Genomic DNA, 24,114 nt, shown 5'->3' with positions numbered 1-24,114 from the left:
GCATTTTCCAAACTGATATAAAAAGAAGTCTACTGCAAAGGACCCTGCTTCTCAAAAAGTTAAAGTTGAAAGATGCTAAAGTGAACATTATAGTTTTACACTTGTTAAAAACTGGATATTTATATTGTCAATTAAAGGACACTCAACTGTAAGTTTTTTTTTAAATATTTGCTTGTAACATTGAAATGTTCCTGCACTATTCCTTGCACTTAAAAATACATGTTTGTAGTAATAAATATGATTAGAACATTTTAACATTGTTTGTGTTCAATTACTGTGTTTTCCTAAACATTCCTGCCACTTCATTTTACACAGTATGCCGTTTTTACGACTTTTGCGACACTTTTGCCATGTACAAATTGAGCGAGCGCATCTAAATTTGTGAGCGTCTAATACAATTTGTGAGCGCGCATTCAGAAGTGTGTGCATGTCATACAATCTGCGTGTGCGTATCTGAGGCGTGCCTACATTTAACCAACCACGGAAGACAAAGCAGGAAGCTTGGTAGCGTTGAACAAGTGTTCCAGCATAGTCCAAACATGATCAGTGGCTGTAAAGCACCGACTTGTGGTGAGTATAAGGAAAGGCAAGGGGGAGTTACAGACAGACAACCCTTTTTACATGTTCAAGTCGCTATACAGACAGATCAAAATAACCAATCCCAGACCACTGTGCCTACATTTAACCAACCACAGAAGACACTATGCAATTTAAACCAATCAGAAACAATGTAAGGCGGGTCTTGGCGTCTCTCTTTCACACACCTCAACTGTACGTTGCTTCTGATTGGTTTAAATATGTGGTGTCTTCCATGGTTGGTTAAATGTAGGCACACCCCATATATGCACACGCAGATTGTATTACACACACGCACTTATGAATGCGCGTGCACAAGTTGTATTACACGCTCAGAAATCTGGATGCGCTCGCTCAAATCGTACACGGCAGAAGTGTCGCAAAAGTCATGTGGTTTGCAGATCATAGATACGTACGTAGATGCATGCACTTCTGAATGCTCAAATCTTACACGGCAGAAGTGTCATAAAAGTTAAGCCTAAGTAGACAGCCTATCGAGAGTTCTTTCTGATTAGGGACAGACAGGCAACTTAAAACACATGTACGCGGATCTGCATACACACACTTGGAATGATATACAGACACACAAATTAGTACACACACGCGCGCAAATTAGATTGAGACACACGTTTACAACTAATTTTGCTACAATACTTCGATACATGTCAGGGTCTGCGGGGATGTGCGCAAAGACACATAAAACCACATATTTATGTTTAAAAAGTGAATGCACATAAATGAGCTAACCTCTCGGCTCAGGTGACTCCAGCAGTGCACCCAGGTAGGATATACTGATGCATACGGAGGACGCCCTCCAGCCAGCCTGAAAGAAGTGTGTGTTTCACATTTTATTTGAAAAGACAGAACAATGATTGGTCAGCTAACTCACCCGCAATTATTGACAGCCATGAGGTTTGATACCAATACAAAAGGGTATGTAAGCATACTTGCAAAGAACTGCACAAAAAGGACACAATTATTCTGCTTCAGTAAAGGCAATAAATACTGCTCTTAATGCCAATATAGACATACACAAACTTACCCCTGTGACAGCCTGGAAGCAGTTCTTGAGTTCTCCTGTGTGACTCATCTGAATGGAGGAATACAAACCCTTAATGCTTCCATAACCATCACACAAGTTGGATATAAATACTCTGGTCACTAAAAGAGGTAGTAATCAGTCACTCCAGGCTTTCATGGGCTACTTTTGTTACGACTGATTTAAATGAAACATTTTCCTAAATTTGCGGCAAATGTTACAATGTTTAGATGCCCTTTTTTTTTTTCCCAGTAAAACTATTAGCTTTGATTTTACAAATTTGTTTTAGGGGTTTTTTGGCACTGCGACACACTATTGTGTGGTCACATTAAGTCACATATTTGTATTTAATTTAATTGTAATTGTAACTTAATTTTTTTTTAGAGAGACAGTTGACAGCCCGGAAAGACGGCAACCGGGGCAGGGAGGGGTAGCATCCCAAGCTGCAGCTCCTGCAAGGGAGCACCCATATAACGCTGCGAAAAACCCTGAAGACACATAAGATCAAGATAGGCTGCCTGAGGAAACCCGTGGTGCAACGCAAAGGGCCAGTACCTTGTACGGCCCTGATGAGACGGAGGAGGACCCAGGCCCGGACATTCCCCACAGTGCCTGGAACCTCCAAGCACCACCGGCGCAACCCCGGGGCAGACCGTCGGAGGGGGGACGCGTGGCGTGGAGCGCTACCTGGACACAAGTCGAGGGACTGATCACCCTCGGCTGGGTCGCCCGGGAGAGGGTGTTTGATTAAGACCCGAAACACCCTATGACCCCGGGAGAATCACTGATGATGTGTCCAGGTTGCACCGTCAGGTGTATTATGAAACCGAAAGAACATTTATTTTGAATTGTATCTCAATTTTACCACCTGGGGGCAAAGCAGGTATTCTGTTCTCTCTGTGCCTGGAAGAAAATGTTGATTTTCTATTCATATTCTGAAAATAAATGCCTGTTTGTATTTATTAGTGTGTTATCAGTATCATTTCATTTGCACTATTGCCGTTTGTACTCTGGAGAAATTATGATGCAAAATACAAAGTCTTTGGTTTCACCCCTACAAACACTAATATATTATTAAGAGCAATATATTGATATATCGCCATATTATGGTGAACCATGTATTGCATATGGTATGGTATTGTGAGATTCCCAGCTTACATTGCATATAATTTGCTCGCTTTCGATAAAAGCCATCATTTAAACGGTGATGTTGGTTGGTAAATAAAAGATGAGAGATTATAATCACAGGTCGACATCTCTGTCAATGTAAAAAATTAAGTGAAGAAATGGATGGGCTATGCCGGGACATATTTTATTTGCTAAAATGTCCAAAATTGCAGGGATTGGAAAACATTACAAGGCCGCAAATAATTTGTGTGAATTGGTTGAATTTACATGAATTGGCTATATCTAAATCCTGGAGCATCTGAGTAGTACCTTATCAGGGCGTTCTATTTTGCATTTTTTTAATTTTTTGTTACGCTGGCTGTCAGTTGTGGTGCCTGTTCTTGAACAAATCTTAATCGGTGACACTTGATACATTCTAAAACTATCACTTTATATGTATGCATTGTGTATATATATATATACAGTATATTTATAATGTATGTATATATATATATAATACACACACACACCCCTTTTGTTCATTTGGATGACACAAAGACAAAACACAAATGAAAAGGCAGGAACTGAGCTTATGTGAAATAAGGAAATTGTATACCGAATCATCAATTGCGTATGTGTTGATGAAGTGAGCCAGCATGTTACAAATCCACAGAGCTAAGACGTCTCCAAGTAGTCGAGGAATCAATCCACTAAGGGGAAAAAAACAGAATTTTGGATTGACACAAAAAAGTATGTGTGAATGCTGAGACATGAAAAAAATATATACAATATGAAATTATTAACATATGATTGTCTTCTAATTTACATATATATTGTGCTTTATGGCACCTACTGTCCAATGCTCTGTATAATCAGAGATCAAAATCAGCGCTTTTTAGATTCTGTGAGCGTTTACTTATTGTTGTCCAACCCACATAAAGGATAGGTGTTTTTCCACTGCTGGGCTGCATGCAAAAACTTCAAAGGATGCAGTTGGCCATGTTGATATCCTTTGCTACATTAAATCCAATTCTCAATGTAGATCACTGTATGCTAAATCTATTGGAAGAAAAAATAGACATCTATGTATTTTAGTTGACATGGTTAAGTGAAATATCTTATATCTTTTTTTTAATTTAGACCTGCCAACCTTGAGGGCTCAATGCCAAGCATCCACACACTTTGCTATTTTACATTATTTTATATATATTTAACAATGTTGAAATACAGTCATGGGCAAAAGTTTCTAATAATTTCTACAACTCTTTTATTTTTTTGTGATTGAGTGATTGGAGCACATACTTGTTGGTCACAAAAAACATTCAAGAAGTTTGGTTCTTTTATGAATTTATTATGGGTCTACTGAAAATGTGACCAAATCTGCTGGGTCAAAAGTATACATACAGCAATGTTATTTGGTTACATGTCCCTTGGCAAGTTTCACTGCAATAAGGCACTTTTGGTAGCCATCCACAAGCTTCTGGTTGAATTTTTGACCACTCCTCTTGACAAGATTGGTGCAGTTCAGCTAAATGTGTTAGTTTTCTGACATGGACTTGTTTCTTCAGCATTGTCCACACGTTTAAGTCAGGATTTTGGGAAGGCCATTCTAAAACCTTAATTCTAGCCTGATTTGGTCATTCCTTTACCACTTTTAACTTGTCATTGTCCTGTTGGAACACCAAACTGCGCCCAAGACCCAACCTCCAGGCTGATAATTTTAGGTTGTCCTGAAGAATTTGGTGGTAATCCTCATTTTTCATTGTCCCATTTACTCTCTGTAAAGCACCAGTTCCATTGGCAGCAAAACAGGCTCAGAGCATAATACTACCACCACCACACTTGACGGTAGTTATGGTGTTCCTAGGATTAAAGGCCTCACCTTTTCTCCTCCAAACATATTATTGGGTATTGTGGCCAAATAGCTCAATTTTTGTTTAATTTGACATTACCGTACATGGACAAAGATAAGACCTTCTGGAGGAAAGTTATGTGTTAAGGTTAAGTTAAGGTTTTAAAATGGCCTTCCCAAAGTCCTGACTTAAACATGTGGACAATGCTGAAGAAACAAGTCCATGTCAGAAAACCAACAAATTTAGCTGAACTACACCAATTTAGTCAAGAGGAGTTGTCAAAAATTCAACCAGAAGATTGCCAGAAGCTTGTAGATGGCTACCAAAAGCACGTTATTGCATGTAATCAAATATTAACATTACTGTATGTATACTTTTGACAAAGCAGATTTGGTCACATTTTCAGTAGACCCATAATAAATTCATAAAAGAACCAAACTTTATGAATGTTTTTTGTGACTAACAAGTATGTGCTAATCACTCTATCAGAAAAAAATTAAAGTTGTAGAACTTATTGGAAACTCAAGACAGCCATGACATTATGTTCTTTACAAGTGTATGTAAACTTTTGACCACAACTGTATGCCTTTGCTCTATTTTTCCCCATTATGCAGTTATTTTGTAAATTTTTCCCATGTGTCATGTTCCCATAAATCCAGGGCTGCACTTTGAACACCTGCTTTTTTTTTTAGCTCTGTCAGGGTTGGGTGCGTGGCGTCATCGTTGCAAAGAACGATACTAATGAGAAGGGGAGTGTTATTGCAGCTGCTGCGTTAAAACAGTAATTTATATCACAAATGTTGATCTGAAACCAGATGCGAAGGCGTTTGCTGAAGCAGGCTGTACTGTATGCACTCTGAACAATTTGGAAGAAATAATGTATTACAAGCTGACCATATCACAGCATTTGCAGTCCATGGGGTAAACATTTTTTTGAAGGGACTTGTCATGCATACACTGCAAAATGTTTTACAGGATGAAGAGCGAACCGGTGTAGAGTACACTGCAACCTCCACACAGGAAACAAACCGGCGAAAAAGTAACAACATGTGTTCGTGGAGAGCACGATGTCGCTTGCTTGCGGTTGACGTAAACCTATTAAGGCTGTTCCCATACATGGCGGGCAGTGCCATACATACTACACTCCATACATACTACGTCTACGTACACATCATCATATCCTGCAACAATGCACACTCTCCCTTATTTGTTCTCAAACAAATCAGCTAACAGCAGCTCTCTACTCTTGGTGTCTCAACGAATCATCGCCTTTACTCAACATCTCATTGCACGTGTACACAAGTCCAATGCTTCCCGTCGAACATACACACATATAGTTTTTCCTTTGCATGTCTCAGCATTCAGATACAATTTCTAGCCTAAACTTTATTTGAACAAAGTTGACAGATGATCACATTATCATTAATGATTGCGGGCAATAACAATATATTTAAAAAATACACATACGTGAAGAAGCCCAGAATTCCCTCTTCTCTGTAGATGGTGGTGATGGAATCTAGGACTCCGCTAAAAACAATGACAAATGTGTTCAGAATTCTGCAGTCTCAGAGTTTTGCTTAAAATATTATGTTGGTGAAAGCAACCTGTATTTGATCTCTCTTCCAATAAACTGCACCATACATCGCAATGTGATCACTGAAAGACAAAAAAAACAAACTTAACATTGTAATCACACAGAACACTTTCACCAATCTCAGAGCCTGAGTTACTAAGATCCAAATACCACATGCTAAACAGCGTGTGCAAAAAATTAAATAGTGTGTACTATGAGTGGGTGGGTTGCGTGTGATCTACTAACACTGCGTGTGCAATCGAAAAGTGGTGGAGACTGCCTTGTTTAAATGAGGATTTTGCATGCATATGGTGCTTTTACCATGGAGACGATCAATTTCTGCACATTTATGTTATCATGCTCCTAGCTGTGTGCAATGTGTTGAACCAGCAGGCTACATCTATAATCTGTAACACCTTTTCTGAATCGCAATCAGACAATACATGTGATTAACGTCCACAGTGACACTTAATTCTGTGCGCAAGGCTGTGGATGGCTTTACAAGGGAATTTGTGCGTCTGCAATGACTTAAACACAAGAAAATGCCTCATGGACAACATGCATTTTCATTTAGGAGAAAAACACATACAAAATAAGAATGACATTATTAAAAAAACACCAGCAGACACCAAAACGCATCAATTCAATTAATTTTAATTAGCCCCAGAAGTCATGCCGCAGCAATAACATTATAAAACGAAATTGCTGAATAGATGGTATGTCTAATATTTTTTATTTCTGTCAGCCCAAAATGTTGACACGCACACAGAGGATTCTCGTCTGTCCATCGTCTGTCTGCGGAGCGCAAGCACTGATCCTGCAGCTGTATGCGTTACTGTGATAGTTTGCATGTCCTTCTGATCACAAAACAGTGATGAGTGTTGATAAAAATGTTGACACGCACACAGAGGATTCTCGTCTGTCCATCGTCTGTCTGCGGAGCGCAAGCACTGATCCTGCAGCTGTATGCGTTACTGTGATAGTTTGCATGTCCTTCTGATCACAAAACAGTGATGAGTGTTGATAAATCACATTACGCGTGCAAAATGTAATATTTTTATTTTCTCCTCCCAGTATTGTAGGCGTTTTGATGATCAGCATATATTTTGCTTTTTGAATAATGAAGACAGACGCAAAATAGATTATACACCTTATTCTGCTCATTTAACAGACAATAATTTTGCACGCGTTTAGTAGATCAGCTTTGCGTGTGCCATGAAGTTTACACATGATTTAGTACACGCCAATCCTTTGTAAATCAGGCTCTAAAATGTTCCAATCCAGATGTTTTATTTTGAAGTGAAAGTAATACATTACATTCCACTTGCATTACTGTAAAGGAGTGTTTTCTGTGTTCATTTATTTGCATTTCAAGTCATTTTTAGGTTTTGTATTTTTTGTCGTATTCTTCAAAGTATTATACCTCACTACACCCTAAATCTCAGTTGCTAGAGTAGAAAAACATGAATAAACAATCACCTTGTGATGATGACAAAAAACGCTTGAAAGGTGTTGCACAATTGAAGAAAACATTTTTTTCCAAGTAAAAATGTGGAACAGCCCTAAACATGAACTTTTCTCTATCCATCCATCCATTTTCTACCGCTTATTCCCTTCGGGGTCGCGGGGGGCGCTGAAGCCTATCTCAGCTACAATCGGGCGGAAGGCGGGGTACACCCTGGACAAGTCGCCACCTCATCGCAGGGCCAATACAGATAGACAGACAACATTCACACTCACATTCACACACTAGGGCCAATTTAGTGTTGCCAATCAACCTATCCCCAGGTGCATGTCTTTGGATGTGGGAGGAAGCCGGAGTATGGATGTGGGAGGAAGCCGGAGTACCCGGAGGAAACCCACGCAGTCACGGGGAGAACATGCAAACTCCACACAGAAAGATCCCGAGGCCGGGATTGAACTCACGATAGATTGATTGACTCTAAGGACATTTAAAACCAATGTTTTTTTTTTACAATAATACATTTTTAGACCTGTACTTTGACTTCCTTTAATACTTCTTACCCAGGACACACTTGAGTAAAATGATTACAGGTGAATTTAATGCCATTTGGTGTTATAACATTTCTGGGTAATGAATATATGCCAATATATGATTAATACTGTACTAAAAGACAAAGAGAATGCACTTGGTGCATGCAGCTGAAGAATATGTAGTCGTGTTGCAACACTGAGGAAGGACATGACTTTTTTTTTGTGAACATTTTTTCCTTCATGACATCTCCCAAGCGCAAAGCAGACTCTTCTGATGGGAGTGTGTAAAATAAAGAAAAAAAGACAAAGAAAAAGTGAAATTGAGTGTAGAAAAAAACACTGGTTGCCTACTCTGTTCGAAAGTCACGACCATCATTAAGGACAATGATGGTACCTTTTAACATGGTAAAGGATCTGCGCCTATGAAATTGACATTGATAACTCAGCAGTGCAATTGTCTCATTATTGAGACTTCCGGTCTCTCCCTCCCTTGCAACACCCTTTTAACAATCGCAAGAATAAAATTCTGTTTTTCTGTCTTCTTTTTTATTGTTTTGTATTTAATCTTCATGGGCAATGTATTCTAAGTGTTATGTATACAGTGTGACTGACTTAGGCATTAAGTTCAGACAATATATCCCAACATTCATTCCCACCGTAAGAACGGCAAGCTTTCATAACTTGAGGACCACAAGCACTTGTATTTGACAATAATATTTCAGTACTCTTTGCACCTGTTTTCAGAATGCAACAAAATGTCATTGTCATTCATTGAAAAATTGTCACATTACCATACCATGAAAAGGATGTGTAACTATGGTGGCACAGGAACGAGCTATCATCTCTTTGGTTGTCTGTGGAGGTAGAATACAGGGTACAAAAACAAGACAAAACGGAAATGTGATTAACGTAAATAAGGTAAAAATTGGATCAACTATTGCTAAATCTTGACTAAAAAAGGAAAACAAAAGTATATTCAATAAGATGGCATAATAAATGTTTTTAACTATCGAGCAATTAAAGGAAAAAATGAAGATGTTAGTTCCATAAAGAAGATATTGGAAGTGTTCCTGTAACAAAGCTGTATGTGTCTTACCTCATTAACAACATGTTGTACGGAGCCATCACCAATCTTCTGCTGGTGTCCCACAAATGCCACCACCCGCAAAAAGAAAAAAACAACACCTTTTTAGTTCCTGTACATGCAATTTCATCATTTATTTATTTGAATAGATTTGCAAATATTGTGAGAAAAATATTTTCATGTTGACAATATAGGGTGCAGATCCCCCCCCCCATTTTAAAATAAAGTTGTGGCATAAAATGTTTTATAAAACTTGAAGCAATGTGCATACTTTTCGAATGCACTGTATTTTTACCCACCCTAACTCTTGTAAATGCATTTACAAGATATGCTTTTGCTCTTCATTCTGTGATGGAGTTGAAGGATATTGTTGCTCAAAAAGGTTCATTATGTTTTCTAATTCATATACTTGTTATTTTAGTCAGACAATATAGGTAAACTGAATGCAATTTTTATATGCGCTGCGCCCAAATGCAGCTTGGATAGGCTCCAGCCCCCCGCGACCCTAAAAAGGGACAAGCAGTAGAAAATACTGACCACTGTGACGTGTTGCCTATCAGCTGTTTTCTTAGGTTTCGCCTATAAGAACAGCTGATAGGCAACAAATCGCAGAGGTCAGGTGACCCTTTTGATGAAGACTCAGATGGCAGTCGAAACATGTCAGGTAAAAAATTACATCCAGTATATCGAAAATATTGTCTGACTAAAAGAGCATTTGAAAAGTATATGGATGAGAAGACATAATGAACCTTTTTGAGCAACTTAAAAAAAGACTTGGATACACATTTTTTAGACCCCTCCGTCGCTTGGAGAGACTTGAGAAAACATGGGCACTCTACAAAACCATCTACTCTTTAACCTCCGATGCAGAGACGAGGAGGTTACGCCAAAAAGCCTCAACATAAAAAAACCCCATGAAAACCAAGAATGCAGAAAAAATCATTAACATAACTTTGAAATTAACTAATGAAGGAAAGGATACGTATGACAGCGAACAAAATAGACACGATCACCAAGCAAACTTCAAGCAAAACTTCCCAACAGAACACGATACACAAAAGTTAATGGAAACACATCTGAAACTCATCTAAGAACAATAATTCACAGTAACTAAAGGACGCCGGATGAATGAATTAAAAAAGCTTATCGACAGAAAAAGAAAAAAGAAGACCCACACGTACACTCACTCACTAAAACAAAAAAGAATGTACTCGGACACGGCTTTAACTTTGCCATCACGCGAAACAAGGTGCCAAAAGAAGATTTCATTTTAGCTACAGAATTGGCGTGTCACAAAATAACCAAGCAGGGGCAGAGGGCGGAGCTACGCAACGCAGTGGCAGGGATATTAAAAACAGCAAAACTCTCACAAAGGGAAAGACTAGGTATCATTACACTGAAAAAAGACGAAACCTTCACCATCATACCAGCAGACAAAAGGAATAACTACAGTAATAATGGACACGGATGCCTATGAAAAACAAACGTAAACAATGCTAAAAGATAACAGCACATATGAAATATTAAAAAAGACCCTACAGAAGAAAAGAAACATCTTCTCAAGACTCAAAACATTGGACGAAAGCAAGAAAAAACAAGATCATTATGAATTTTTAATACCCACAGCAAATACATACCACTCTAAGAATTTACAGCACCCTCAACATTCATAAAAAACATACCCCACTATGCCCAATAGTAGACAGTACAGGTTCAGTAAAAATAATGTTCTAAAACTCTAGTAAAAAACTATAAAAAAAAACCCTCCTTGGTCTCACAGAATACCACTGCAAAAACTCCCATAGTATTTCAACACAATACAATTGGAACCAGATAAAATGTTTATTTCACATGATGTCGTTTCATTGTTTACCAAATCAACATCAGTAGATGTCAGCCTGCACATCGTGAAACACATCACAAAATAATATCAATACATTTTATATATAAAGCACTTTACATTTCCAACAAATCTTAAAGTGCAACAAGGGCTTATAGCTCAGGGCTAGCACCACTCGACATAATTGGCATTCAGTGGGTTCAAGTTTCCAAAGCTGGACTATCATGTATGCTGAAATTATCAAAGTAGAAATCACTAATAATCTCACAGAAAACATACATGTGCAAAAAGGTGTGCACATAAACATCTTTTTAACGCTCACTAAGCAAGGGTTGATTATGTTTTAGCTGGCAACAAGGTATTTAAGCCTAACTGATGCAGTACGAAGCCTGTTAAACATGTCAAAAGGAGCATCCTGTGGTTATGGCAAAACATATTCATCTGTTTTAGAATAATTATTGGCACAACTACTAAAATGGGAACACACACAGAACTGTCCGACGCGTTATTAAAATGGAAAAAAGGACAGTGGGGAAATGTTGTACTCTTGTCATCCACACAGTATCTTGGCCAGAAATGAATGCAACTCAATCCAATTTTTTATACTGCTAAATTCTCATTAGAGTTGTGGGCTAGCTGGAGCCAATCCCAGTTGACTTTGGGTGAGAGGCGGGGTACACACTCAACTGGTTACCAGCCAATCGCAAGGCCCATATAGACCCTCACATTCATAACTATTGACAATGTATAGTCTTCAACCTAACATGCATACTTTAGGAATGTGAGAGGAAGTCGCAGTACCATAGAAAACTTACATACGCACAGGGACAACGTGCAAACTTCACAAAGAGATGTGTAAAGTGCAACCCTGGACATAAATAAATATGAAGTTCCTTGGTATTTCTAAACATATTTGTTTTGCATTTCAGATTTTTGCTCACTTTTGTCTCCCACAGCCAGTGTTAGGAAGATGACTTTCAAAAAGTAATTAATTACAGTTACTCGTTAACAAAAAAGTAATTGAATTATAATTGTTTTTTCTAAATAGATCTAGTTAATTACTATGGAAAGTAAATAATAATGTGTTACTTTTTTAAATTTTCATATAGCTGATGTATGCAGTTTAGAGGTGTTTCATGAGAGAGGAGTGCATGAGTGTGTGTTTTTCAAAGGCGGTGCCTGTTGCCAAGTGAAGCATGGAGTTAGCGAGGGCGCGCTCATTGGCTGTTTTAGCTTAGTGGTCTGCGGATTGGAAGGCAATTATTAACTACAGCACCTGTGGAATATTTTCACTGATAATAAAGCGATTGAACATGCGTCAATGGCTGACACTGAGCATTAGGGGTGTGGGAAAAAATCGATTCGAATTCGAATCGCGATTCTCACGTTGTGCAATTCAGAATCGATTTTCATTTTTAAAAAATCTATTTTTTCTGTTAAATTTATTTATTTAATTATTATTTTTTTTAAATTAATCAATCCAACAAAACAATACACAGCAATACCATAACAATGCAATCCAATTCCAAAACCAAATTGGATTGCAGGCCAATCGACCCAGCAACACTCAGAACTGCAATAAACAGAGCAATTGAGAGGAGACACAAACACGACACAGAACAAACCAAAAGTAGTGAAACAAAAATGAATATTATCAAAACAGTATCAATATTAGTTACAATTTCAACATAGCAGTGATTAAAAATCCCTCATTGACATTATCATTAGACATTTATAAAAATAAACAAAATTAACAAGTGTCACAGTGGCTTACACTTGCATCGCATCTCATAAGCTTGACAACACACTGTGACCAATATTTTCACAAAGATAAAATAAGTCATATTTTTGGTTCATTTAATAGTTAAAACAAATTTACATTATTGCAATCAGTTGATAAAACATTGTCCTTTACAATTATAAAAGCTTTTTACAGACATCTACTACTCTGCTTGCATGTCAGCAGACTGGGGTAGATCTTGCTGAAATCCAATGTATTGAATGAATAGAGAATCGTTTTGAATCGGGAAAAAATCGTTTTTGAATCGAGAATCGTGTTGAATTGAAAAAAAAAAATCAAAATTGAATCGAATCGTGGCCCCAAGAATTGATATTGAATCGAATCGTGGGACACCCAAAGATTCGCAGCTCTACAGAGTATAGTAAGATGATTATTATTAATAATGTTTATGATTGTCACTTTCTTGTATGTTCATCATTCCCGTTGTAGTAGTAGTAGCGCAAGCACCGTGTGTGATAGCTGCCGCCTGCATTAGTAAAAAGCTACTTCATGAAGTAAACATGCTGGGATTCTAATGTTGTCTTGTCCGCATCAAAAGTAGCGTGCCACGTTACATCAAATGTATCAGTTCTAAAGTACATAAAAGTAATCAGATTACTCGTTACTAGAAAAACTAATGTTAGTAACGCTGTTATTATGTAATGTTTTTCGGAACACCCCACGTCTATAAAAATTAAACGCACATGCTTCATTGCCAGTTATGCAAATTAAATTCAGACACATCGCTCAGGAAATGTGTCTCTTTGTATCTTATTTATCCAAAATAGAAAAAGGACTGAGCATCAACTCTTACCTCAAGTGTCCCATGTTCATGACATTTCTGTAGGAAAAGGAAAAAACACATATTTGAATAAAACATGCTATGCTGTTTGAATGAATATTTGAGTTGTGTTGAAAAGGCTTCATTGCTGTTGCAGTTGATGTCACAGAAAGGTGGACATTCTTATTTGGACAAATCTAACTCCCAGCCAGTTGGAAAGGAGTGTGTTAAAGGGGTGATTTTATAATTTTTCTGAATTTAGAACACTTCCTTGTGGTTTATATACGATGTAATGGTGTTTATTTGGTCAAGATTTTGTATAGATTATGGGACCATCACCTCCCTGCTTGGCACTCAGCATCAAGGGTTGGAATTGGAGGTTAAATCACTGAAATGATTCCAGAGCGCGGCCACCGCTGCTGCTCACTGCTCCCCACCTCCCAGGGGGTGGAACAAGGGGATGGGTCAAATGCAGAGGTTAATTTTACCACACCTAGTGTGTGTGTGACGATCAGTGGTACTTTAACTTTCACTTTTTTACATACCGTCTTCAAGCCGCTTTCTGAACCTCTCTTTAGGATGCGCAGTTATTTACGGACCTCCACTTAGACTGCGTCTTTAACCATTTTGTAGTTTTTAGCGCTCCCATATCGAGTCTATATGTTCGAACTAAAAGCTACTTTGTATTAAAAATGGCAAGGGAAGAGGATGCATTTGCATGTAAGAGACAGTCTGCCCTACAACAAGAGCATAGAGAAAAATAAAGAGCTTATTGACTACAGCATCACACTGATTACAGTAGCAAACTCGCGTGAAGCTCTTTGGTTATCCAAAAAAATTATAGTGTGACCTCAGTGGATAGCTTCACAAATGGTAGTATAACTACCTTTTGTGAAGCTATCCACTGAGGTCACACTAGAATTTTTTTTATTTTTTTTACAAATGGGCAAATTTCAAATGGATCGTTTGAAGGAAGTAACAGGGAAGGCAAGATTATTTTACAGATATCTCCGCCCAGCCTCAACGGTTTGAATTTAAATTTTCAGGACTCAAGAAATTTTTGCAGATGTATTAAAAATGAAAAACTAAGAAATCACATGTACATAGGTATTTACAGCCTTTGCTATGAAGCTCAAAGATAAGTTCAGGGACATCCTGTTTCAAATGATCATTCTTGAGATGTTCCTACAGTTTACAGGACTGTCTCAGAAAATTTTAATATTGTGATGAAGTCCTTTATTTTCTGTAATGCCACTAAAAACATGAAAATGTCATACATTCTGGATTCATTACACATCAACTGAAATATTGCAAGCCTTTTATTATTTTAATATTGCTGATTATGGCATACAACTCAAAAATCCTATCTCAAATTGTTTTAATATTTCCTCAGCCCAAGTAAAAAAAAAAGATTTATAACAGCAAAACAAAATCAAACATTTGAAAATGTCAATTAATGCACTCAGTACTTGGTTGGGAATCCTTTTGCACGGATTACTGCATCAATGCAGCGTGGCACGGAGGCAATCAGCCTGTGGCATTGCTGAGGTGTTATGGATGCCCATTATGCTTCAATAGCGGCCTTTAGTTCATTTGCATTATTGGGTCTGGTGTCTTTCAGCTTCTTCTTCACAACACCCCACAAATTCTCTATGGGGTTCAGGTCAGTGGAGTTGGCAAGCCAATCGAGGACAGTAATGCCATGGTCAGTACACCAGTTACTGGTGGTTTTGGCACTGTGGGCAGGTGCCAGATCATGCTGGAAAATGAAATCATCATCTCCATAGAGCTTTTCAACAGATGGGAGCATGTAGTGCTCTAAAATCTCTTGGTACACAACTGCATTGACTCTGGACATGATGAAACACAGTGGACCAACACCAGCAGCTGACATGGCTCCCCAAACCATTGCTGACTGTGGAACTTCACACTGGATTTCAAGCAACTTGGATTTTGCTCCTCTCCAGCCTTCCTCCAGACTCTAGCGCCTTGACTTCCAAATGAAATACAAAACTTGCTTTCGTCTGAAAACAGGACTCTGGACCACTCTGCAACTGTCCAGTGCTTCTTTTCCATAGCCCAAGTCAGACGCTTCTTCCGTTGTGGCTTGACCATGGGAATACGGCTATTGTAGCCCATTTCCCGGACACGTCTGTGAAAAGTGAATTTTGATACCTGGACTCCAGCTTCAGTCCACTGTCTTTGAAGCTCCCTCAAATTCTGGAAGCGGCTCTTCTTCACAATGCTGTTGAGGCGGCGGTCCTCTCTCTTGGTTGTGCAGCGTTTCCTGCCACATTTCCTCCTTCCAACAGACTTTTTGTTAATGTGCTTTGAAACTGCACTCTGTGAACAGCTTGCTGTTTTATACATTTCTTTTTGTGTCTTACCCTCCTAATGGAGGGTGTCAATGATGGTCCTCTGGACAGCAGTCAGGTCAGCAGTCTTCCCCATACTTGTGATTTATTTTACTGAACCAAGCTGAGTGTTTATAAAGGCTCAGGGAAACCCTTGCAGGTGTTTCGAGTTAATTAGACGATTCAAGTGATTAGTTAAAGGCCTACTGAAATCCACTACTACCGACCACGCAGTCTGATAGTTTATATATCAATGATGAAATCTTAACATTGCAACACATGCCAATACGGCCGGGTTAACTTATAAAGTGCAATTTTAAATTTCCCGCTAAACTTCCGGTTGAAAATGTCTATGTATGATGACGTATGCGCGTGACGTCAATCGTTGAAACGGGAAGTATGTTGACACATAAAATCCTATACAAAAAACTCTGTTTTCATCTCAAAATTCCACAGTATTCTGGGCATCTGTGTTGGTGAATCTTTTGCAATTTGTTTAATGAACAATGGAGACTGCAAAGAAGAAAGTTGTAGGTGGGATCGGTGTATTAGCGGCGGGCTACAGCAACACAACCAGGAAGACAGAGATGGCTAGCAGACGCGCTAGCCGCCGAACTCACCTTAACTTCCTCCGTCTCGCCGACCGCATCTGTGATCGGGTGAAGTCCTTCGTTGCACCGTCGATCGCTGGAACGCAGGTGAGCACGGGTGTTGATGAGCAGATGAGGGCTGGCTGGCGTAGGTGGATAGCTAATGTTTTTAGCATAGCTCTGTGAGGTCCGGTTGCTAAGTTAGCTTCAATGGCGTCGTTAACAACAACATTTTTAACCTTCGCCAGGCTGGAAAGCATTAACCGTGTAGTTACATGTCCATGGTTTAATACTATTGTTGATCCTCTGTCTATCCCTCCAGTCAGGGATTTATTTATTTTGTTTCTATCTGCATTTGAGCCCGATGTTATCACGTTAGCTCAATAGCTAAAGAGCTTCGCCGATGTATTGTCGTGGAGATAAAAGTCACTGTGAATGTCCATTTCGCGTCCTCGACTCTCATTTTCAAGAGGATATAGTATCCGAGGTGGTTTAAAATACAAATCCGTGATCCACAATAGAGAAAGGAGAGAGTGTGGCATCCAATGAGCCAGCTTGTACCTAAGTTACGGTCAGAGCGAAAAAAGATATGTCTTGCACTGCATTCTAGTCCTTCACTCTAACGTTCCTCATCCACGAATCTTTCATCCTCGCTCAAATTAATGGGGTAATCGTCGCTTTTTCGGTCCGAATCGCTCTAGCTGCATTGAAAACAATAGGAAAATGTGAGGAGCCTTTCAACTGTTGACGTCACGCTACTTCCGGTACAGGCAAGGCTTTTTTTATCAGCGACCAAAAGTTGCAACTTTATCGTCGATGTTCTCTACTAAATCCCTTCAGCAAAAATATGGCAATATCGCAAAATGATCAAGTATGACACATAGAATGGATCTGCTATCCCCGTTTAAATAAAAAAAATTCATCTCAGTAGGCCTTTAAATAGCCTGCTAGTATACTTTTTCATGATATTCTAATATTTTTGTCACGACATGGACAATGGCGACACAAATTAATGCGTGGAATGCTTTCCCTGGGTGCAAAACGACTGGACTGGACATGGCGTGAAGGTAAGGACATGATTTATTTTAACACTAACAAAGGAATAAACAAAAGGCGCGCACAAGGCGGAGATACAAACTTGACTATGAAACAAAACTAGCACTTGAGCAAAACTATGGACATGAAATGAACAAAAACTTACGTGGCATGGCATGAAGCATAATCTATGGAACAGGCATGAGTATCAGAAGTAACATCCGATAGCATGGTTGTCAGAAGTAATGTCGCCAGGCCGACAGCCTGGTAACTGCAAGCTTAAATAATACAGACATGATTAGTGACAGGTGCGTGAGTCCAAATGTGCAACAGGTGAAACTAATGGGTAACCATGGTGACCAAACAAGGGAGCGTAAACATGAACTAAGAGTCTAAACAACCAGAAAATAACAAAACATAATCCAAACTACAGAACATGACAATTTTGAAATAGGATATTTGAGTTTTCTTAAGCTGTATGCCATAATCAGCAATATTAAAATGACAAAAGGCTTGCAATATTTCAGTTGATGTGTAATGAATCCAGACTGTATGACAAGTTCATGTTTTTAGTTGCATTACAGAAAATAAAGGACTTTATCACAATATTCTAATTTTCTGAGACAGTCCTATAACTGAAGTCCACCTGTGGTCAATTCAGTTGGTTGGACATGATTTGGAAAGGCACGCACCGGTCTATATATAAAGTCCCACAGTTGACAATGCATGACAGAGCACAAACCAAAAATGAAGTTGAAGGAATTGTCTGTAGACAACAGACAGGATTGTCTCAAGGCACCAATCTGGGGAGGGGTAAAGGCAAATATCTGCTGCCCTGCAGGTCCCAATGAGCAGTGGCCTCGATCATTCGTAAATGGAAAAGTTTGGAACCACCAGGACTCTTCCTAGAGCTGGCTGGCTCTAGGAAGCCTACCGTCAAGTCAGAGAGGTGACAAAGAACCCGAAAGTCACTCTGTCAGAGCTACAGCATTCCTCTGTGGAGACAGGAGAACCTTACAGAAGAATAACCAACTCAACCACCAATCAGGCTTGTATGGTAGGGTGGCCAGACGGAAGCCATTCCTTCGTAAAAGTTTGCCAAAATGCACCTGAAAGACTCTTAGACAACAAGAAACAAAATTATCTGGTCCGATGAGACAAAGATATAAGTCTTTGGCATGAATACCAGATGTCATGTTTGGAGGAAACAGGACACCTCTCATCACCAGGCAAATACCATCCTTACAGTGAAGTATTGTGGTGGCAGCATTATGCTGTGGGGATATTTTTCAGTGGGACGCACCCGTAGACTAGTCAGGATAGAGGGAAAAGATGAATGCAGAGAAATACAGAGAAATCCTGGATGAAAACCTGCTCCAGGGGGCGATTGAACTCAAACTGGGGCGACGGTAATGTTTTAGAGGGACATCGGCCCTAAGCCCACAACCAGAAAGATATCAACAGAATGGCTTCAGGACAACTCTGTAAATACCCTAGTGGACTCGCCAGAGACTTGAATCCGATTCAACATCTTTGTAGGAAACTGAAAACGGCTGTGCACCGACGCTTCCCATCCAACCTGATAGAGCTTGAGAGGGGCCGCAAAGAGGAATGGGCGAAAATGCCCAAACGATAGGTGCGCCAAGCTTGTGGCATCATACTCAAAAAGACTTGAGGATGTAATTGCTGCCAAAGGTGCACCACGAAGAATTGCGCAAAGACAGTACATGTAATTTCTTAGCGATTTTTTTTTATTTCAAAAATATCTAAAAAAACAAAAACTTAACACATTTTCATTATGGGGTATTGTGTTGTGTATAGAATTTTGAGGACAAAAATGAATTTATTCTATTTTGGAATAAGGCTGTATGTAACATAAAAGTTGAAAAAAGCAAAGCGCTGTGAATACTTTCTGGATGTACTGTACATGCACAAAGTGTGCGTACACTTACACAAAATCCGTCACAGAAACACGAACAATTTGCATTGTGGACGGCATGGCGAAGTTGGTAGAGTGGCCGTGCCAGCAATCGGAAGGTTGCTGGTTACTGGGGTTCAATCCCCACCTTCTACCATCCTAGTCACGTCCGTTGTGTCCTTGGCCAAGACACTTCACCCTTGCTCCTGATGGCTGCTGGTTAGCGCCTTGCATGGCAGCTCCCGCCATCAGTGTGTGAATGGGTGAATGTGGAAATACTGTCAAAGCGCTTTGAGTACCTTGAAGGTAGAAAAGCGCTATACAAGTATAACCCATTTATCATTTATTTTTTATAATTGTAACACTTTTAATTCATAACATAACTTTGACATGTTTGAATTAAGTTAACTTCTGGTGTATACATATACATAGCTGTCTGAACGTTTTGACTAAAATGTACACCTCATAATTTATCCCTTGATATACATAAAGTAATAACGTATCGGTGATAGTTAATTATATGTATTGCTGAATGTTGTAGAATCTATTATAATCTATGGTACTACTGTATACATTTATTGTTGATTAGGTGTGATTAGATTTTCAATACTTCTTGTCTATCAAAACATACCTGTACTATTTTACTGTGCACAACAGTGCCAAGGGTCCCAGCACAAAGCCTTGGCCCTAGCCCCTTGAAGAGACCAACTTTTCCATCAATCTTGATGATGTGTTTGGCTGAAATGTGAAATAAACACAATGAACATAAAAAGATGCAAAGGCAACAACAATGTAGATATGGTTTGAGTGGAAAGTTATGTATGCGGATTACAGAATACAAACATGTATAATTATAGTTCAAAGACAATTTAAAGAAAACGTTCGGGAAACAGTAGCTTAGTCACATGACACATCTGACCAATATATGTACATGTATATCGCGCACGCTATGTGTACAATACCCAAACATCCAAACATATTGCTGGGTATGGTGGCCAAACAGCTCAATTTTTGTTTCATCTGACCACAGAACTTTCCTCCAGAAGGTCTTGTCTTTGTCCATGTAATGTCAGATGAAACAAAAATTGAGCTGTTTGGCCACAATACCCAGCAATATGTTTGGAGGAGAAAAGGTGAGGCCTTTAATCCCAGGAACACCAATCCTACTGTCAAGCATGGTGGTGGTAGTATTTTGCTCTGGGCCTGTTTTGTGTGGCTACCAAAAGTGCCTTATTGCAGTGAAACTTGCCAAGGGACATGTAACCAAATATTAACATTGATGTATGCATACTTTTGACCCAGCAGATTTGGTCACATTTTCAGTAGACCCATAATAAATTCCTAAAAGAACCAAACTTCATCAATATTTTTTGTGACAAACAAGTATGTGCTCAAATCACTCTATCACAAAAAAATAAAGAGTTGTAGAAATTATTGGAAACTCAAGACAGCCATGACATTATGTTCTTTACAAGTGTAACTTTTGAGCACGACTGTAAATGCGCACGCATTAAAAGTCGCAATCAGGTCGCATTGCCATTTGCCAGTCACATTTAAAAAGATCAGATTCCAAACGGATTTGGACTACATCCTGTTGTGGCCCAAATCAGAAAAAGATCAGCTTTGAAGCACTTCGGAGCATTTTGACTTGCAAAACATATCTGATCTGTGTCACTTGAGGGCCAAAAATCTGAATTTGTGTGCAGTGTAAACGAGGTCATGGAACTAGCTGCTGACGTGATGTGAGTTTACTCCAATTGTATATTTTACTTTAATTTATCCTTGCAAGAGTTACGCTTACCATAAGCAAACAGTCCAGGTAACTGGTAGACTTGTCTGCCAAATAAATTCCGCCCCAGGGTAGGAGGGAGTGGCTCGTGTCCCACCTATAAACAACCACAATAATGACATCACATTTAGGCATCTTACTTGCTTTTTAAAGTCTCAGAATAAGTTACATTTCTAATAAATTAATTACACATAATTGTCAGTATATTTACCCAAATATGAAACCACATTTTTGCAAACAACGAAGAACATTATTGACATTAGCTAAAAGAAAATACAATATTTTGCTATATGAATTGTATTCTTAATAACCACGAGTGTATGACAATGTTTGTGATATTCAATTAAATGTATTTGTATCATTAAAAATGTCAATTACAATTATTGAGAACATTTTAGAAGCATTTAAGTATGTTTTTAATATTTTGTAAATCAACTCATCAATACATATAACCTCTAACCAGCTGCGTTCTTAACCGTTGCACTCGACTCCAAGTAGGTGGTGGTAATGCACATTGGAACCCTTTGCTAGTTCCAAACAAAATGAAAGCAAGATAAGATAAGAGAGACATGTTGGCTGTAGTGATAGGAACGTTTTTTCTTTTAAGGGAGCCGTTTCTTTTGGCAAAGCTCTCTACAAAGATCCGTCCTTTTCAGCAGCTTTAACCTAAAAAAAAGGCACCAAACTAAAAGCGAATACTCTCAATTCGTAGAGCCTGCTGTACTGCTAAATCGTTGGTTAACGACTCATCACTAGCTTGCTGTGTCTGGTTAGTTTTGACAATGCTGTATAAAATAGTCGGAGACGCGTACGAAAAAGTCGTACTTTATACCGTAGTACTTGTCCTTTTATCAAATTTGATGCGATTTTGTAGAAGTCCATTGTGTAAACACATACGACGGACCCAAGACATTACACACTTTTGATAACACAGCTCACAAAATGAATAACACCTTGACTTACAGCTATATATCAACGTTCTTTTAAATACGATACTGCAAATCAAATGGATAAACCCGCCCGATTTGTACCCTCAACTGAGTTGTAAGCTAAGAGAAGGTCATACGGAAGTTGATCTTATTAAAGCGTTAATATGTTGAGCACTAGACAAAATCCTAGTGTAATGAAAACACGGATTGTATGTTTACACTTCATCTACTATCTGGTGGATGACACTATATAAAAAACGTTTATTTGATCAATTTTACTTTTAAGTGAAAAGCGAGCTAACTAATAAGCAGCATTCTTTCTATCAGTCCCGGACTATTGTGACGACAGTTTGATAACCACATTAAATCCAAAATATCTTACCTGAACCAATACTTTAATGTACATCAAAGGATGGGAAAGGACAGTAAGCCCGGATCCCAAAATGACTTGACCACACGTGTCCGCCATCTTTACAGCAACAGATGCCACCGGAAGTTGTTGTTTTACTGCTTCCTTACAGAGTCGTTTACATACCAAACGAAAATGTTTCTTTAACGTTTAATAAAAGTTATTTGTCCACGTATAATGAAAATATCCATGTCCACGCATAAACTGAAAACAGTTTAATTACTGTAATATATACATCGATACATTTACAAAACTAGCCGGTAGACCTGATCGGTACACGCATGCGCAGATAAAACGTCCCTTCCTGCCAACTAGGGCTGGGCGATACCACAGTTTTAGGATTCGATACGATATCGATACTTTTTCTTGCATTTTCATCGATACCGATACCAATAATATCTTATTGGCAATTTTTTTGTCAGTCAAAAATATTATTACTATTGTTATTATTTAAGACACATCACAAGACAAATACAGACCATTTATACCACATTTGTTATGGTCAATATATAATAAAAGTAAAATTAAAATAAATAACATAAATATGAAAAATAAATTAAATATTATATATAATAATAACTATATATTATATATAATAATAATTAAATATTAGGGCTTTCCAATTAACAGTCAAATCCGAATTGCAAGAAGCTGCAGTTATTTTTTAAAGTTTGTGATATAATTAGCAATTAATGAAATATGAAATAGGCTAATGTTTTTGAAATGTAAGAAATCATGTTCTAGATTAAAACCAAAATCACATTCAATCATATATTCAAGATTTTCTTGGAAAAAAATAAAACTTTAATGCAAAGATGAAGAATCTCCAAATTGTATCTCTTTCTTATCTTGTTTTAAATACTCAAGCAATTTTCAACTAACAGTAAATTCCCCTGTGTGGAAATTATTTGAATTTAGGATAATCATTTAAACAAAAATATTCAGTAAACATTACTAAAAAAAAAAAAAACAATGCCTGTTTTAAGTCAACAATTGGACAACACTGGATATGCCTGGCTGCATCGCTGTCGGCTGGCTGTGTGTGTGTTGCACGTTGACGACGCTCATTCGCTGTCTCCTGTGACGTGACTGGGCCAGCTCTATACTCTGCCAGGTATACAGGGGTGTCCCAGCACATAGTAAGTTAAGTAAGTCATCAAAAACATCTGAAAGTGATGCTTGCACCCCCCACACGCCGTTTTTTGGTTTATATCGATACTTTTTTCAGAAAAGTGATGCCAAATGAGTAGCGTGTGAGTATCGATATATCGATACCACAGGATCGATACGCACATCCCTACTGCCAACTTGTTTTACAGCAGTTATGTTCGTGCACGTCGTCACTGTTACCATGTTTTTTGTTTTTGTAATCTTGCTCAGCAACCTTAAATTACTTAAATATAGTTTCCTACTTTCTTCCTATTAAATTAATCAGTTCACAGTACTGAAAATGTAAAAGTAT

The 24,114-nt window shown here is 38.4% G+C and overlaps 1 protein-coding gene across 3 annotated transcripts in view; it reads right to left on the bottom strand.

Annotated features, from left to right (window-relative positions):
- LOC133645314 (mitochondrial carrier homolog 2-like) overlaps window positions 1-22,868 on the bottom strand; it is a 28,591-nt gene extending 5,723 nt beyond the window's left edge. Inside the window, exons 1-12 of one of the 3 annotated variants that reach the window (XM_062040195.1) lie at window positions 22,626-22,868; window positions 21,327-21,411; window positions 20,157-20,263; window positions 13,663-13,688; window positions 9,240-9,306; window positions 8,940-8,997; window positions 6,180-6,231; window positions 6,043-6,102; window positions 3,339-3,432; window positions 1,619-1,666; window positions 1,466-1,533; window positions 1,324-1,399 (exon numbers count right to left, since the gene is read on the bottom strand). In XM_062040195.1, coding sequence (XP_061896179.1) covers window positions 1,324-1,399; window positions 1,466-1,533; window positions 1,619-1,666; window positions 3,339-3,432; window positions 6,043-6,102; window positions 6,180-6,231; window positions 8,940-8,997; window positions 9,240-9,306; window positions 13,663-13,688; window positions 20,157-20,263; window positions 21,327-21,411; window positions 22,626-22,712 — 828 coding nt within the window. In that variant the 5' untranslated portion in view covers window positions 22,713-22,868. Of the gene's footprint in view, window positions 1-1,323; window positions 1,400-1,465; window positions 1,534-1,618; window positions 1,667-3,338; window positions 3,433-6,042; window positions 6,103-6,179; window positions 6,232-8,939; window positions 8,998-9,239; window positions 9,307-13,661; window positions 13,689-20,156; window positions 20,264-21,326; window positions 21,412-22,625 lie in introns of all 3 variants that reach the window. The other 2 variants (XM_062040196.1, XM_062040197.1) reach the window with 2 other exon arrangements.
- Between the last annotated feature and the right edge of the window lie 1,246 nt (window positions 22,869-24,114).

This window comes from Entelurus aequoreus, unplaced genomic scaffold, assembly GCF_033978785.1.
Source record: "Entelurus aequoreus isolate RoL-2023_Sb unplaced genomic scaffold, RoL_Eaeq_v1.1 HiC_scaffold_36, whole genome shotgun sequence".
Classification (NCBI taxonomy): domain Eukaryota; kingdom Metazoa; phylum Chordata; class Actinopteri; order Syngnathiformes; family Syngnathidae; genus Entelurus; species Entelurus aequoreus.
Note: the sequence above shows the minus strand (reverse complement) of the source record. Positions and strands in the feature narration are given on the sequence as shown.